The 18,693-nt window shown below is 44.2% G+C and overlaps 1 protein-coding gene across 2 annotated transcripts in view; it reads left to right on the forward strand.

Moving 5' to 3' along the window:
* The window catches only part of Dph2 (Diphthamide biosynthesis 2), a 69,328-nt gene that overhangs the window by 37,163 nt on the left and 13,472 nt on the right, over positions 1–18,693 (forward strand). For both annotated transcript variants that reach the window (XM_068367378.1, XM_068367377.1), the window contains exon 5: positions 8,091–8,907. In XM_068367378.1, the coding sequence (XP_068223479.1) occupies positions 8,091–8,907 (817 nt within the window). The remainder of the gene's footprint in view (positions 1–8,090; positions 8,908–18,693) is intronic.

Here is an 18,693-nt window from a genome sequence, read left to right on the forward strand (position 1 = left end):
TAAGGAAGACGTACTTAAAAAAGGCAGAGTAATTGTTCAAGTCGACTTCCTTACCAGGTACTTATTTATTTTATGTTTGTTATTTTGAATAACTGCTAAAATGAAATACAAAATACTTAGCTCATAATAATGTAAACAATTAATGCTGGTCTCTACCCACCCCCCTGGGTGTGAATCAGCTTATATAATCACCGGCTAAGTTTAATATTGAAAAATGTTATTTTTATTAATAAAATAAATTTTTGAATATACTTACCCGGTGATTATATATTAAAGGTGATTATATATTAAAGGACACGCCCTTCCTCCCCAATAGAGACCCAGTGGACCGAGGAGAAAATTGAGTTCTGTGTTTACATTGAGTACTGAGTACCTGCTCGACAGATGGCGCTGTTGATGTACACCCCCTACCTGCATAGCGATCGCTGGCGTATTTTGAACGTAGAGTTTTTCTGTCGAGCAGCAGAGCTGCAGCTTATATAATCACCGGGTAAGTATATTCAAAAATTTATTTTATTAATAAAAATAACATTTTTCAATATTAAACTTAGCCGGTGATCATATAGCTGCAACTCTGTTGCTCGACAGAAAAACCTACGGTCAAAATACGCCAGCGATCGCTATGCAGGTGGGGGTGTACATCAACAGCGCCATCTGTCGAGCAGGTACTTAGTACTCCAAGCAAACAAAGAACCAATTTTCTCTCTGTCGGGCTACCGGCAAGACCTACTAATACGCTGTTACTAACTGGATTTGTTTTCACAACTATTTGGTGAAGTACACTATTCTAGTTTTGAGCTTTCGCTATGCAGAGATTTTATCTTCATCTCAAAACTTGAACTCGTTTTGGATAGATTTAATTATGGTGACAAAGAGAGTATGGACTCTCTTTCACTTTTAAATGGCCGACCCTTCCCTTAGACGGAAGTGTGTTAAGGTTTTCAGTAATTTTGCTTAACACGTTATAGATCTATATATTTTATATCTCTCCGCCTTTATTAGGCCTCTTCGATTAACTTTCCATTTATTATAAACATATAAAAATAAATTTTTATGTTTTGTTTATATGCGACCTTTCCTGATAGTAGGCGGTCCTAACTTGGAACCGAAGTTAATCAACGTTGAGCCCGTTATATCGTATTTAGCCTTTAAAGAATTTAAAACTTTTTAAATTTAATGTTTTATGAAAGAATTTCTTTGATAGTCTTCGTACTGTTTTCAAAGATGAACTAACGTTTAGTTTTTTATACTACGCAGTTGTTGACGTTCAGGACGTTCAACATGCGCTCTATCGTTACGATAGAGAGCGAGTGTATCACGGTTTCACTTTGCAGTAAGAGTAAATCGATTCTGACGTTTCGTTCATTCTTTCTTAGCTTAAATGGTTTAAATTCTAAATTAAAGGAACTTTTTATTTGGAAAACCTTTCAGTTTTTTCCTTTAGCAAAATAACATGTTTTTTTGACGATATATAATTGGGCTCTTCTCTCAGGTGCGATATCAAGAGAGAAAGAGAGAGAGAGATAGAGACGGAGGGAGAGAGAGGAGAAAAAACGTTCCGTTCAAGCGGGTAACGTTGTTCTCGTGTTACTCTCCTCCCTAGTCGCTGTACGGGGAAGAAGGTAAAACATTTCTAGGGTTTTATTCTTGTCCCCAGGCGATGTGCGGTGAGAGATTGTAAACGTAGTTTATTTGAACTAGTGTTTAGTCTCTTTCCCAGCCACTGAATTCTTTATCTTTATATATGTTTTCTGTTTTTGCTAGTATTAATGAGCTGCATTATACGACTGTTTTCGCAATTACTACCTTTTAATGAAGGGTAGAATTGCGTGTTTCAGGTAGAAATCAGTAAAAGTTTCGATTTCAGTGAAATAAGTGCAAGCAGAAAATCGAAGTGATAAAGTGATATGCGCAAAGTGTTACAGTGTTGCGTCCGAGGGTTCGTCTGTTCGTGCCTGTCGTTCACCTAGTCCGGGACCTCTTGCAAGCTCCCAAGCCCAGGGGAGAAGTAATGTCGAACGACTTATGGGTTCGTCAGGCCTTGATCAACGAACAGACGTTTCCCTCCGTGGTTTCGGGCGTATCTACCCAAGATCGCCCCACCCACACAAAGACGAGAGAGCCCATTTACTTCTCGTCTGCGGAAGAGGTTTCTCGTAAGAAACCATGGACCAAGGTCTCGCAGCTTATTAAGCGCAAGTCGGTCCCTTCCGCGCAAGTCCAACGGCCCAGTTGTAGCCACTGGGTCAGTTCGGACTCGCTGCAGTCTTCCGACGACTGCTCACCTCCTAAGAGAGGCAAAGCGGTACCGCAACTGGCAGTAACACCGTCTGTTGCCGCACCTGCTACTGTAGACCCTAAGTGGTCTTTGCTGCAGACCATGTAGACACAGTTAACATCTTTAATGCAGGAGTTTCGTGCGGAGAAGGTTGACGCTGCACCCGTTAGCCTACAACCAACCACGGTTGTGCGTTCAGTTGACGCTGAGGCTACCTTCTCCCGCACTCCAGCTGAGAGAGTCCCGCCACCCATGCGCAGTGTACCCTGCCAGCCGCATGTTGACGTTCAGCGACGCACGGAACCCTCCGTTGACGTTCGCGAGTTAGAACAACAACCTAAGTTGTTTTGTTTTGACGCGGTGCGTCAACCTCCGCATTCTAGAGTTGTTTTGACTGCTCAGTATAGACAGTCAAAGCAGTCTCGAGTGAACACTGTATGTCCTCACGCACCTTTTGTGGTTGACAGTTCAGTTGTTGACAGTTCACAGACTGTCAAGCAGTTACATGACGTTGCCTTCTGGTCTGCTACTAATGCACCAGTGCTGTATGTCCTCATGCACCTGTTGTGGTTGACAGTTCAGTTGTTGACAGTTCACAGACTGTCAAGCAGTTACATGACGTTGCCTTCTGGTCTGCTACTAATGCACCAGTGAGAGACTCACTGAGATAACCTAGCTTTTATCGGACAAGGTTCCTGTAGATGAGAAAGTGCTGTTCTCCCTCCTACTGATATTCCTTTGAGGACTCTGTCATTTGGAGAGGAGCCTTAAGCTGCTTAGCCTCCTATGGACTTTAATTAAATCATGATGATTTTTTAAGGATCTTCGTCCGGATCTTGTAACTGCTGCTCCTCGTTCGCCTAACGTCAGAACTTACACTAGGCCTAGCTACTTCGAAGCCGTTGTTGTTAAGCTAGTGCTCTCTCACTCTCCTAGAGAGCGTTACGTTGGCTAGGCGACTGGTTTTTGCACCAGGAGGAGTTTTAGGGATACAGCCTTTGATTTCCCTTCTTTTAAACTGGCTTATAGAGCGAGAGTCTGATAGGACACGAGAGAAGTTCTCGGCTTGGGAGTTCATGCCTCTGCCCAGATAGACTTCTCAATTCTGGTAGACTCGCCCTGGCGCCTAGCCAGGAGACGCTCCAAGTTGTTTACAGGTCAACTTCTCAACTTTTGTCGAGCCTTTGAAGTTTTGCTGTACTATTATGTCACACATAAAAAGGCTTCCAGGGATGGTAAATGGTTCCGCCTCAGTCGCTAACCCCGTCTGTTGCCACACCTGCTCCCGTAGACCCTAATGGGCTTTGCTGCAAGACATGCAGTCCAAGCTTGTGTCCTTGATAGAGGACTTAAATGCGGAGAAGAACCTTCTGGCCAACAACCTTCCAACCGGTTGGTTGTGCAACCTGTTGACGCTGAGGTATCCTACTCGCGTCTGCCAGTTGAGGTGGTTCCTCCACCGATGCGACCCAGTGTGGGTTGCCAGTCGCACGTTGACGTTAAGCCACGCTCGGAGGTGGTTGTTGACGTTCAGTGTGTCACTAGGAAGACGTTCAACAACCAGCAGAGGTGACTTGTTGTGACGCAGTGCGTCAACCTCAGCAACCCGGTAGGGTGTTGACTGCACAACCCAGACAGTCTAGACAGTTCGGGTTGACGCTGTACTTCCTCGCGCACCCATGGTTGTTGACAGTTCACAGACTGTGCAGCAGTGCCATGATTTTGCGTCCGGCTCCGTCACGCATCCACCAGTGCGACCGGATTCAGCGAGTCAGACGTTGCTCACTCCGTTGCCGTTTCCTCATCAGTTTCGGATGAGGAACCCTCTGATGAGGACGTTGCTGAACAAGACGATCAACCCCCAGCCCGGCTATCCATCCAGAAGATGCTGAAGAAGGAACGCTGCCCAGTCAGGCTATGGATGAGTCTGGTAGAGACACTGTCATCCATGGATCAATTTGTGTCACTAGGAAGACTACACCTCCGTCCTCTTCTATACCATCTAGCTTTTCACTGGAAAAAGGATAAGACGCTAGAAGCGGTCTCGATCCCGGTTTCCGGAAAGATAAAGTCTTGTCTGACTTGGTGAAAGGACTATATCAACCTTAGAGAGGGTCTTCCCCTGACTGTTCAGACTCCCAACCACGTTCTCTTCTCGGACGCATCGGACGTAGGCTGGGGTGCGACATTAGACGGTAGGGAATGCTCGGGATTATGGAACTCGAGTCAAAGGACAATGCATTTCAACTGCAAGGAGCTACTGGCAGTACGTCTGACCTGGAAAAGCTTCAGGTCTCTCCTTCAAGGCAAAGTGGTGGAGGTGAACTCGGACAACACCACGGCTTTGGCGTACATCTCCAAGCAAGGAGGGACCTACTCTCTGACATTGAACGAGATCGCAAGGGACCTCCTCACCTGGTCAAAAGGTCTAGACATTTCACTAGTAACGAGGTTCATCCAAGGCAACTTGAACGTCATGGCAGATTGTCTCAGTCGGAAGGGACAAATAATTCCAACAGAATGGACCCTTCACAAGGATGTATGCAAGAGACTTTGGGCCACCTGGGGCCAGCCAACTATAGAACTCTTCGCAACCTCGATGACCAAGAGGCTCCCAATATTTTGCTCACCAATCCCGGACCCAGCAGCAGTTCATATAGATGCCTTTCTACTAGATTGGTCACATCTAGATCTATATGCATTCCCTCCGTTCAAGATTGTCAACAAGGTACTGCAGAAGTTCGCCTCTCACGAAGGGACAAGGTTGACGCTAGTTGCTTCCCTCTGGCCCGCGAGAGAATGGCTCACCGAGGTACTTCGATGGCTAGTAGACGTTCCCAGAACACTTCCCCTAAGGGTGGACCTTCTACGTCAGCCACGCGTAAAGAAGGTACACCAAGGCCTCCACGCTCTTCGTCTGACTGCCTTCAGACTATCGAAAGACTCTCGAGAGCTAGAGGCTTTTCGAAGGAGGCAACCAGAGCGATTGCTAGAGCAAGGAGAACATCCACCCTTAGAGTCTACCAATCGAAGTGGGAAATCTTCCGAAACTGGTGCAAGTCAGTACAGTATCCGTATCCTCGACCAGTTCCTCTGTAACTCAAATAGCTGACTTTCTCTTATATCTGAGGAAAGAACGATCTCTTTCAGCTCCCACTATCAAGGGTTACAGAAGCATGTTGGCATCAGTCTTCCGTCACAGAGGCTTAGACCTTTCCAACAATAAAGATCTACAGGACCTCCTTAAGTCTTTTGAGACCACGAAGGAGCGTCGTTTGGTTACACCTGGTTGGAATTTAGACGTGGTACTAAGATTCCTTATGTCAGACAGGTTCGAACCGCTACAATCAGCCTCCCTGAAAGATCTCACCTTTAAGACTCTTTTCCTGATATGCTTAGCCACAGCTAAAAGAGTCAGTGAGATTCATGCCTTTAGCAAGAACATCGGATTCTCATCCGAAACGGCTACATGTTCTACAACTTGGTTTTCTAGCCAAACACGAGCTGCCTTCTCGGCCTTGACCAATATCGTTCGATATTCCAAACTTATCGTATGGTTGGAAATGAACTAGAAAGAGTCTTATGTCCTGTAAGAGCTCTTAAGTTCTATTTAAAACCTTTACGAGGCCCGTCTGAAGCTTTATGGTGTTCAGTAAGAATCCATCTTTGCCTATGTCAAAGAATGCTTTATCCTATTTTATCAGACTGTTAATACGAGAAGCTCATTCCCATCTGAATGAGGAAGACCAAGCTTTGCTGAAGGTAAGGACACACGAAGTTAGAGCTGTCGCAACTTCCGTGGCCTTTAAACAAAATAGATCTCTGCAAAGTATAATCGACGCAACCTATTGGAAAAGCAAATCAGTGTTCGCGTCTTTTTATCTTAAGAATGTCCAGTCTCTTTACGAGAACTGCTACACTCTGGGACCATTCGTAGCAACGAGTGCAGTAGTGGGTGAGGGCTCAACCACTACAATTCCCTAATTCCATAACCTTTTTAATCTTTCTCTTGAAATGTTTTATTATTGATTTTGGGTTGTCCGGAAGGCTAAGAAGCCTTTCGCATCCTAGTTGATTTGGCGGGTGGTCAAAGTCATTTCTTGAGAAGCGCCTAGATTAGAGGTTTTGATGAGGTCCTGTTGTATGGGTTGCAACCCTTGATACTTCAGATCCTAGGGGTCGCTCAGCATCCTAAGAGGATCGCGAGGCTCCGTAAGGAAGACGTACTTAAAAAGGCAGAGTAATTGTTCAAGTCGACTTCCTTACCAGGTACTTATTTATTTTATGTTTGTTATTTTGAATAACTGCTAAAATGAAATACAAAATACTTAGCTCATAATAATGTAAACATGTAATGCTGGTCTCTACCCACCCCCCTGGGTGTGAATCAGCTATATGATCACCGGCTAAGTTTAATATTGAAAAATGTTATTTTTATTAATAAAATAAATTTTTGAATATACTTACCCGGTGATCATATATTAAAGGACCCTCCCTTCCTCCCCAATAGAGACCCAGTGGACCGAGGAGAAAATTGGTTCTTTGTTTGCTTGGAGTACTAAGTACCTGCTCGACAGATGGCGCTGTTGATGTACACCCCCACCTGCATAGCGATCGCTGGCGTATTTTGACCGTAGGTTTTTCTGTCGAGCAACAGAGTTGCAGCTATATGATCACTGGGTAAGTATATTCAAAAATTTATTTTATTAATAAAAATAACATATTTATATATATATATATATATATATATATATATATATATATATATATATATATATATATATATATATGTGTGTGTGTGTGTGTGTGTGTGTATATGGTGTGAAGAAAGCTCTGGGTGATAGGAGGATAGATGTGAGAGAGGCAAGAGAGCGTGCTAGAAATAGGAATGAATGGCGAGCGATTGTGACGCAGTTCCAGTAGGCCCTGCTGCTTCCTCCGGTGCCTTAGATGACCGCGGAGGTAGCAGCAGTAGGGGAGTCAGCATTATGAAGCTTCATCTGTGGTGGAAATGTGGGAGGTTGGGCTGTGGCACCCTAGCAGTACCAGCTGAACTCGGTTGAGTCCCTGATTAGGCTGAAGGAACATAGAGAGTAGAGGTCCCCTTTTTGTTTTGTTTCATTGTTGGTGTCGGCTACCCCCCAAAATTGGGGGAAGTGCCTTGGTATATGGATGGATGGATGGATATATATATATATATATATATATATATATATATATATATATATATATATATATATATATATATATATATATATATATATATATATATGTATATATATATATATATATATATATATATATATATATATATATATATGTGTGTGTGTGTGTGTGTATATATATATATATATATATATATATATATATATATATATATATATATATATATATATATATATATATATATATATATGGGTTATGGAAAAAATCCGCGAAGTGGTGAATCCGCGATGGTCGAACCGCGAAGTAGCGAGGGTTCACTGTATTCAGAATGTTTAGTTTATAATGTATACTCATTTTTTGGTCCCAAGGATACCTTATGATATACCACATGGATGCTTATACTGAACATGTACAGTAATGCATATTCAGAAATTTAACAGAACTTTTGAGAATTTGATGAGCTTTGAGGGGTTAATTTTCCATTGATTTAACCAAATTGTTACTGTATTTCTAATTTAATTAAATATCCAGGGCTACACGAGGAAATTCCATTTCTTATATTTGTGATATTTCTGCATTAAATCCTAATACAGTATATTATTTGATTGTCTTTGATTAAAAAATTACCCTTATTTTATATTTGCAGATGACTTGTTTAAAGAACTTCAAGAAAAATTTCCGCACATGATATTGTCAGTTCTTTTAAATGAAAATATTAGTAAGATTGCATGCAGTGAAGAGGCTAGCATTAATGAAAATGGTGAAAATCATCGATGTAATATGGAAGAGAACTGTGATACATTCGAAGACAAAAATAGTTCCTTTATTTTTAATGGACGTAAGATTGTTTTACCATTTAGTGATGATATCAAAGACTATAGTTTCATTTTTCTAGGACCTGAAGGACCAACTCTTACAAGCATGATGCTAAGATTCTCTGAAAATACCTTTTACTGTGTGATGCCAGATAGCGCTACTATTAAGACTTTGTGTGGTGTTCGCTCTCTTATGAGTCGCAGTGCCAGATTAGAAATGGCCAAAGATGCTGAGATAATTGGAGTACTTGTCGGAACGCTTGGAGTTGCAAATTACCGTGATATTATTAACAGATTAAAAAGGCTTATTAAAAATGCAGGGAAAAGAAGTTACACATTTGTTGTTGGTAAACCAAATGAGCCTAAACTTTGCAATATACCTGAAGTAGATTTATTTGTCTATGTTTCGTGTCCTGAAACCTGTATTATCGAACGTCATATGGACCCAGTGCTTTACAAGAAATTGATAACGCCATGGGAATTAGAAGTTGCCTTACTAGATGGACAAGATTGGAGTCTTCAGTTCGAATCTGACTTTCGGCAGCTGTTACCCGGAGGTGCAAAACATGTTGAGATGAGCATTGAACCTGCAGAGGAACAAGTGAATGTCTCTCTTCTGACCAATAAAACACAAAGGCTTGGCATAAGGTAGGATATCAAGTGTTTGTTGTTTTGTGAAAGTCATAGGCTGCAATATTTCTTTATATTGATAAATAACATAGAAAGTGAGTTAAGATGGGTACCATTATCCTTTGCTCTTTCAATGTAAGTTTTAAAACTATGATATGCTTTAGACTCAATAGAATTCTTTATAATCAGTTGCATGTGAAGGTATGGTTTTATTTCATTTGGTATTATTGTCATAGTCAGGCACAGTTGTTATGTTAGTAAACTAAAAACAAATCCATTACTTTATGATAGCCAGCCCTGTATGTTACCAGTCACAGAGTACCACAGAAGAATCATTCCATTCCACCAATCTGAGTTTGGAGCCTGGTCCCTGAGACTCCAGATGGTGGAACTGGTCTTTCTGTTCATCTGGTGCTCCAAACACATATGCAGTCTTATTCCCTAATCTTAGTTATTGCTGAGATATTTCTCTTGTCCTCCCAACTGACTGACAGCTATTGTTTACTTTGTGAAAAACTTAGCGATCATTCAAGTTTTGCTGGAGTAATATTCCGATTAAAGGACTTGGGTTTGTATAGTTATGAAAAATACAAATTACCGGTATTTGAAATAATCTGGTGATGCTATATTTTATATGGGTTGAAATATAATTAATTTTTCAATATTAATCTTACCCGATGATCATGTAGCTGTCAACTCTGTTGCCCGACAGAAAAAATCTAAGGTCGGGATACGCCAGCGATCGCTATACAGGTGGGGGTGTACATCAACAGCGCCATCTGTCGAGCAGGTACTCAAATACTTCTTGTCAACAAGAACTCAATTTTTCCTCTGTCGTGCCACCGGCAAGACCTACTTGGATACGCTGTTGTTTCTGGAGTTGTTTTTCACGATTTTGGTGATGTATTCGCTCTAGATTTTAGCCTTCGCTATTCAGGAACCTTTATCATTAGCTTATATAGCTTTTTGATTAGATTTGGATTAATTGTTAATGAACTTTGCTAGTTTTTGGATTTCCCCCCTGACTATTTCTGGAATTCAAGATGTCTGACCATTCACAAGTCCCTAAGTACAGGCAGTGTAGTGTTAGGGCTTGTTCTAGGCGTCTTCCGAAGGCCTCCATAGATCCTCACACCGTTTGTTCCAATTGTAGGGGTAAATCCTGTCAATTGGAAGATCGATGTGAGGAATGCGCTGGGCTTTCGGAATTCGATTTTAACAAATTCCTAAAGAATGCACGTAGGCTAGAGAAGGATAGGATCAGGAGGAGTTCTTCTCGCTCTTTTGATTTTTCCTCTCCCCATGCCCCTCAACCTACTCCTTCCCCTGTAGTGGTGACTCCCGACCCTGCTACTAGTGCTCAACCCTCCATGGCGGATATGATGCGTGCCATTCAGGCTCTTGGTGACAGAATGGAGTCATTAGCTAATGACCGTAATCAACTTTTGGCCGATGTCAAAGAGTTGAAAGCGCGAAGTGCAGTGGGAAGTGTAGTGAGTGCAAGTGAAGTGAAAAGTGTCAGTGTCAGTGTTGCGCATGAGGGTACTCCTGTACGTGCCAGTCGTCCTCCCAGTCCGGGACCTCTTGCAAGCTCCCAAGCCCAGGGGAGAAGCAATGTCGAAGGACCAAAGGGTTCGACAGGCCTTGATCAGCGTACGGATGTACCCTCAGTGGTTGCGGACGTATCTGTCAGAGATCGTCCCATCCACAAACAGACGAATGAGCCCTGTCATTCCTCGTCTGTGGAAGAAGTTTCGAGGAAGAAACGTTGGACCAAGGTCTCACGACCTCTCAAGCGTAAGGTCCCTTCCGAGCGAGTCCAACGGCCCAGGTGTAGCCACTGGGTCAGTTCGGACTCGCCGCAGTCTTCCGAAGACTGCACACCTCCCAAGAGAGGTAGAGTGGTTCCGCAACAGGCTACTACTCCGTCTGTTGCCGCACCTACCACGGTAGACCCTAAGTGGTCCATGCTGCAGACTATGCAGTCTCAGCTTGCTTCTTTCATGCAGGAGTATCGTGCTGAGAAGGTTGACACTGCACCTGTTAACCTACAACCTGCCACGGTTGTGTGCTCAGCAGATACTGCGGCTGCCTGCTCCCACACTCCTCCTGTGAGAGCTCCACCACCGATGCGCAGTCGACCCTGCCAGACGCATGTTCATTGTTGTGATTTTCACCAGTTTATTAAATCTGCCCGATGTACTGGGCGGATCGCAAGGCCTTGAAGAGGCAAGATTCCCAAAACTTTCCAGGAGTTAACTAAAATACGGCGATAAAATTTACAATTTTATTACAAAAATAAACTCTGATAAAGACAAACAACATTCTTAAGCATTCACAAGACTTACTGAAAAACAAGACTGACCCTAGGTAATGTAGCATGTGCTCTTCAAGCACAAAGTCCACACCGGACTCATTAACAAACTGAAAATAGTGCCAATTCGAATTCAATACACAACGAATCACACACCAAATATCCCTATTCTTATTTAACTCAGGATTCAGATCCCCAATCACAAGGATCTCTACACTAAACTGCGATATAAAAACTAAACGTCTTGCACACAAACTTCTACTACAACCAACCTGGTACACAAGGTAGAGAGGAGAGATAACAATTAGAAGGGACTTACTTCGGTTGGGGACGTTGGATCAAAGAGGACGAGCTAGCCTTGCAACCTCCGACGTCACCTTTTTGGCGCAATTTGTCATGAACCTAAATTTCTAGATTGGATTTTTTTATCATGTTACAATAGAATGACGTTATTTTTCCTAATCTTAAATTACCAGCAATTGATTTTATTAGTCTCAGTGCCTTCCTACCAGGCGGTTTCCCTTTTTGGCTCTAAACGTTCACGTCTGGAACTACATTCATTCGCCCGCGAGTTCTCTCCTCTCCCTCCAATTTGACGTAGTCGTAGGTGGAGTCAAATGGCGGGAATTTCGATTGATCGGGTCGAAATTCCCGACATCCTCCACGCCCCAAAATAAGGAGCGATGAAACGTCGGTCAATTGGATGGAGCTAGACTCGGGGTGATGGGAGTGGCTTACTCCGAGACTCTGTTAGGCTCGCTGCGTAGCGCTCCGCAACGACTCGAACAGAGTACGCACAATATACAACAGCAATGTTACCCCGGGGTAATAAACACAATCAATAATATACAGTCATACAACAGATCAAATTAGGCAATGGGCCTAGCAATTCTAAAGCACTCTTGTAATACACATAAGGAACAGCAGAAATAAGTGATAATGTACACACATTTTACAGAATTCAAATGGCAAGCAATTAGGCAATGGGCCTAAAACAAACAGAAAATGGCAATGGCAATGCATACAATTCAAGCTCTAAGGCAATTAGGCAATTGGGCCTAAGACAATTCAAGAAATAGCAGAAATGCAAACATAACAATTCAAGTGCAAAGACAATTAGGCAATGGGCCTAAGACAATTCAAGAAATGGCAGAAATACATACATGACAATTCAAATTCAGTCTGTCTCAACTCAATAATCGAGACTTCTATAGCGCTGCTACATGCAGGCTGTTACTTAATGGAGTACAAGAGGGAGGGGTTGGTTCTGTGCAACGCTCGGTCTGTACGCACGAGAGACCATCCCGTCCCCGTTCTCCACCCCTAAGCACTTCCAACCTCCGCAGATTCACGCACACCTCACAAACTCCACCCTCCCTACCTTCCAGATAGGACACGCCCCCTTTTCACTTACAGTTTACAGCTACTTTTTATATATCGTCACTTTTCAGCAGACAGTCCATTAGTTCTCGCTGTTTCGCGGCAGCCCTTCTCAATGGGCGTGCAGAACGTCCTTGTGCGTTCGTCTGCTCTGTTTCATTTTCATTTTCACTTCTTTCACTAACTGCATAGTTCTCACCTTCCTCGTCGTTGTCGTCCGTTCCTGTGGCTGGTTGTTGAGTTGTCGTAGCTGTTGCCATACCCTGGTCGTTCCCAGACGTCTCCCCTATCCCTGGCATTCCGGCTGTCGAACTGTACGCACCCTCTTCTCCGTCATCGCCGTCGTCTCCTTCATGGTCATCCTCAGAGGGGGCTATTTCTAGGGGAACCAGGTGGCTGACAGCTCGCAGCGATTCGACACCCTCAAACAACACTTTCGCCGAGCGTACGACTCCGTTGTCGTCAGGATACGTCTCCACGACACGTCCCAGAGGCCAAGTCGCTCTCTTCTTATTGTCCTGCTTAACTAGCACGATGTCTCCGGGGTGCAGCTTGGAGGGTTCCCCGGGCCGACTGTCGTGCCGGGCTCTCAAGGCACTCAAGTATTCCCTTCTCCAGCGTTCCCTAAAGGCTTTGAGTGAATCTGTCAATCTTACGTAACGATCACGTAGCTTCCGAGAGGTGAAGGTTGCGTTGAGATGGTCGTCCGGTAAGATCGGGGCCATGAGGTGGACTTGGTGTCCTCTTATCAAATGGGAGGGGGTGAGGACTTCATCCTCGCGCTCGTCACCGCTGTACATAAGCGGTCGATTATTCACCACCGCTTCTGCTTCTTTCACGAGGGTTAGCACGTGGGCGTCCGGCAGGTACTTCTTTCCGAGGGCTATCTGGAGGGTCCGTTTCGTTACTCCTATCAAACGCTCGAAGAACCCACCTTTCCAAGGTGCACGGGGCGTCTGAAACCGCCACTTTATGCCAGTTTTCCTCAGGAACTGCTGGACTTCATCCTCTTCATAAAGTCCCTGCAGGAGGTAGCTGGCAGCCTTGAAGGTTTGATGGTTATCGGACATGATGAGCTGTGGGGCACCGTGGGTGGCGCTAAACCGTCTAAGTGCCAACACGAATTCTTCTGCTTCCAAAGAGGGACAGAAGTCAAGGTACATGGCTCTGCTGGCCATGCATGTTACGATAAGTATATACCCGGGCCGTGTCTCCGTGTGAATTGCTGCTGTGTGGTCCACTCCGACCGCCGTGAACGGTTTTGTGAGGGTGATCCTTTCCTTTGGCAGGGGGGGTGGTGGTGGCTGTCTCGTTAGAGGCTGGAAGGCTAGCTTGCATTCAGGGCATTGCCGCACGGTTCGCTTCGCAATGGAACGTAGACCCGCCACCCAACATTTCTGTCGAAAGATACCTATTAGAGTATTCACCCCACAATGCAAATGTAACTGATGTAAATAATTTAAATACATCCTAACCAAATGCCCTTTGGCTGGCAAGAGAATTAAATGATCAGTTTCTCCTACATGGGACACTCGTCCCCTGGTGCAGATGAGATTATCTACCAAAACTAAATTCAATTGTCTAGCAAAATTAGCAACTTCACGAGGGGGTCTGACTCCGCCCTCTAAGTAGGCATAAACAGTAGGCAAATAATGTTTTTGCTCTAATTTTACAACAATACTGAACGGATGCCGTTCTATCTTAGCAAACTTTAAAACCAGTCTGGCTACTCGTAACAAGAATTGGAACCCTACTTCCCTTTTCAGGACGTCCCAAATCTCGCCTGGGGGGGTAGGACACATCTCCTCCCTCAACTCCTGCACCGCCGCTACTACGTGAGTTTGATGTAGTAGATCTTCCTCCTCGCAAGGAACAGGCCTTCCCGTGGTCCTGAGGAATTCTGGACCGTTCCTCCACAGGGGGTTAGCTTGCAATTGTTGAGCCGTTGCGCCTCGGGATAGGATATCGGCAGGGTTCTGCTGACTAGGGACATGGTTCAGACTGAAACTACAAACCTGCTGAATAAAATTAATTTCCGCCACTCTGTTAGAAACAAACACATTTTTATTAGACCTGGCATCGGGCGATGCTACCCATGCCAACGTTACCTTGCTGTCGGTCCACATTACTATTTCCCGTGGCTCGATCAGATCCTTGAGCGTTCTTGCTAGTCTGCTGCCTAACAACAAGGCCAGCAACTCTAGCTTAGGGATCGTCAGCTTGCTCATCCCTTTCGGAGTGATCCGGGTTTTACTCGTTACCAGACTTACCCGATTGCATTCGTCCCTAGTATATGCTACTGCTCCATATGCCTTACTGCTGGCATCGGTGAACACATGAAGTTGTAAGCCTCTTTTTCCTATTGATCTTTGAAAGGTGATGTCGCTCACCGCTTTCAAATCATTCAACAATTCACTTGCCTCTTTAGCCCTCTCTTTTCCTAAAACATCATCCCAACCTACATTATCCTCCCATAGTTGTTGAAGGAAAAGCTTTCCCCTTACAAATAATGGGCTTATCAAACCTATCGGATCATATATGGAGACTAATAGGGAAAGTACCCTACGCTTCGTGGGCACCCATCCCTCCCCCAACTCACAGATCCTTTTGCTTTCTTTCACACACAATCTGTCCACGTCCCGGGCCCATCGCAGCCCGAGCACGTTCACACTCACAGGCTCACTCCACTGTTTCTCGCTATCGAAGGCCAAGTGATTGCTGGCCCACCTTTCTAAGGGCATACCCGCCCCTTTTAAGATGTTATGTACAGACTCATGCTCTCGCCTCATATGTTCCATATCTTCAAACGTGGCCAGATAATTATCGACATAAAAGGATTTTACTAAATCTGGGCGCCCTGCCTCTTTAAAATGACAATTTAATATTTGTTGTAGCAAAAATGGACTAGCTGTGATGCCGAACACCACGACTCTAAAGGCGAAGGTAAGCGCTCGACCAGCTGCCTTGCGCCACAGAAATCGTGTGTATTTGGCATCACGAGGATCTAACAAAACACGATGGAATGCTTTACTTATGTCGGCTAACATGGCATATCGATTCAACCTAAACCTTATAAGTAAACTATATGCTACTTCTACCAAATTGGGCCCAGGTAAAAGACATTCATTCAAGGACTTGCAACCTTGTGACTTGGCAGAGGCATTGAACACGATTCTAAGGGGGGTGGTACGGCTGTCTTTCTTAACACCAAAGTGTGGCATGTAATAACCTTCCACTACGGGATTTTTCACTTCTGATATAAAACCTGCTTCTAGATACTTATCTATCACTCCCTGATATTGTTCAAGATATTCCCTATCCTTTCTGAATTTTGTCTGCAACGACTCCAACTGCGCCACAGCGTTACGATAATTTGTTTCTGGCCTAGCATCCGACCCGAATGGTAGGCTAACCTGATATCCCTCAGGTTTTCTTACAACGCTTTGCGATACCTTTCGCACGGCCTCGGCCTCGCGAACAGTGTATTGCTCAGATGGGGCGATACCAACACGGTCTAATCGCCACCACTCATCTACATCATACAGATATGGCTCGTCCGTGATTCTGCACACTCTCAACGTTCTTACTTGTTCGACCTTTTCCCCTTGGAACAGCCACTGTGGCACCTTCCCGTACGGGGACATACCATTATGCGTTAAGAAAAGATTTATCCCATCTACTTTTTCAACACCTATGACAAAATAGCTAAAATAATCAGCCCCAACTAATATGTGAACGTTCTTCATGGTATCTGATTGGTTTGCTGGATTGGCTAACGTGACTCCCTTGGTCAACAGATGCTGTCTGACTTTTACATAACCCACGTTATGTATCGGGACGTCCACGTGTTCGTGTGCCACCAACTTCATACGCACGATTCTTTTCCCCATTTCAACCCTGCAACTTACTACATCATATTGTCCGCTTATTTCCTCGGAACCAAACGGAGCTATATTCAAGTATACTCTTCCTACCACCGGTAGGCCTAATTGACGGGCAATTTTTGCAGAGATGAAGCTCCTCTGGCTTCCTGAGTCGAGAAATAGGCGGACTCGCTTACTACCTTGCCTTTGTTGAATACCTGCCATGGCTGTTGGCAAGATAGTGCATGGGAGGTCCACATCAGACCTCTGCGCGATCTTTGCGCTTGTGCATGGTTTAGATTCTACTTTAACTTTGGATGGACGGGGGGCAGATTGGTTCTGCGCAGGCATCGCATTTACTACGGGGCGGGACGTTGTTGATTGACTATTATTAGGACTAGGGATTGATTGCGGTCTACCCGCATCGCAAATTGCAGTGTGGTGGTTAGCATTACAGTTTCTACAGGAATTTGAAACGGGACATTTATCGCTACGATGGCCTGATTTCGTGCAATTAAAACAAAGACCCCTTTTTAGTAAAATGCGACGTCTAGCAGCTACGTCAGTCACTTGGCGACATCCGTGAGGCGGATGCCGTTCGCTACAAAATGGGCAGGAATTATGGTGGATGGGGTGGGTTTTCGGTCTTACACTACTGTCTGGTCTTTTGTCACTCTCAAGACTGTCGCCTCTCTGCAATGCATCGTCTTCTAACATTCTTACTATGAAATCTATTGCCTCAAAAAACTCTTCCAACGTATAGTCGCATTTCCTCAAATGCTCTACCACTTTGCGGTATAGTTTTCCCTCCGAAAGTTTTTGATTAATGAGGCTCATGACCATGCCCTGGCCTAAGTCATTGGTACTAAGTCTTTTGATTTGCTCAATAATGATGGTCAACTCAAAACGGAACCTTTTTAATTCTACTGGGTTTAGTGACGGCACAAAGATGTTTGCTAACTTGCGGTGCAGAATCACGAGTGTTTGGTGCACGTTGCCATACTGCTTATCTAATAGGTCTAATGCTACACTATAGTTCGCGGCGGTTACACTCAGAGATTTGATAATCCTAAGCGGCTCTTTGCCCAACGTCCCCAATAAATACGTGAATTTAGACACTTCGTCTAAATCAGCTCTTCGATCCACGTGGATCGTGAATAGTTCACGGTACGATGCGTACTCTTGCACTTCCCCTTCAAACGTGGGGAGAGGCAGCGGCTTCAACCTGGGGAGGGCAACATTCCCCGTTGAAGGGCCTTTCACTTTATCTATTCTATTGTACAATAGAGTGGAAGCGCGTGTCGCTTCACCTAACATATGCCTAATTCGGGCTTCGAAACTAGTTTCTAGCTTAACGCGCTGGCTCTTGTATAGCTCTTTAAGCTGTCGGACCTCTGCCTGCAACTCCGTTACCAAATTCTGGTAAACGGACTCGGAGTAAGTCTCTATCAGCGCCCTTTGCGTTTCGCTTAGCAAATCCTCCAGTAGGCCCATCGACGCCTCGATATGCACGATCGTGGACACAGCCATCTTAATTACTTTACTTTACGTTTGGGGGGGTTGGACAAGGCAAGGAAAAAAGGATAATTTAACGTTAAGAAGGGACTCAAAGAACTGACCCACGTGGGCGATCGCACATCGGGACGTAGAGGACCTTAATTGTTCGTCTCTCTCTCTCTCTCTCTCTCTCTCTCTCTCTCTCTCTCTCTCAAAAGCTCATATTTTAAATTAGTCCTGTCCGGCTCTGGGAAGCGCTTGCGATCCGGTTCGAAGGACCAAATGTTGTGATTTTCACCAGTTTATTAAATCTGCCCGATGTATTGGGCGGATCGCAAGGCCTTGAAGAGGCAAGATTCCCAAAACTTTCCAGGAGTTAACTAAAATACGGCGATAAAATTTACAATTTTATTACAAAAATAAACTCTGATAAAGACAAACAACATTCTTAAGCATTCACAAGACTTACTGAAAAACAAGACTGACCCTAGGTAATGTAGCATGTGCTCTTCAAGCACAAAGTCCACACCGGACTCATTAACAAACTGAAAATAGTGCCAATTCGAATTCAATACACAACGAATCACACACCAAATATCCCTATTCTTATTTAACTCAGGATTCAGATCCCCAATCACAAGGATCTCTACACTAAACTGCGATATAAAAACTAAACGTCTTGCACACAAACTTCTACTACAACCAACCTGGTACACAAGGTAGAGAGGAGAGATAACAATTAGAAGGGAC

The sequence above is a fragment of the Palaemon carinicauda genome, chromosome 45, assembly GCF_036898095.1.
Source record: "Palaemon carinicauda isolate YSFRI2023 chromosome 45, ASM3689809v2, whole genome shotgun sequence".
Classification (NCBI taxonomy): Eukaryota; Metazoa; Arthropoda; class Malacostraca; order Decapoda; family Palaemonidae; genus Palaemon; species Palaemon carinicauda.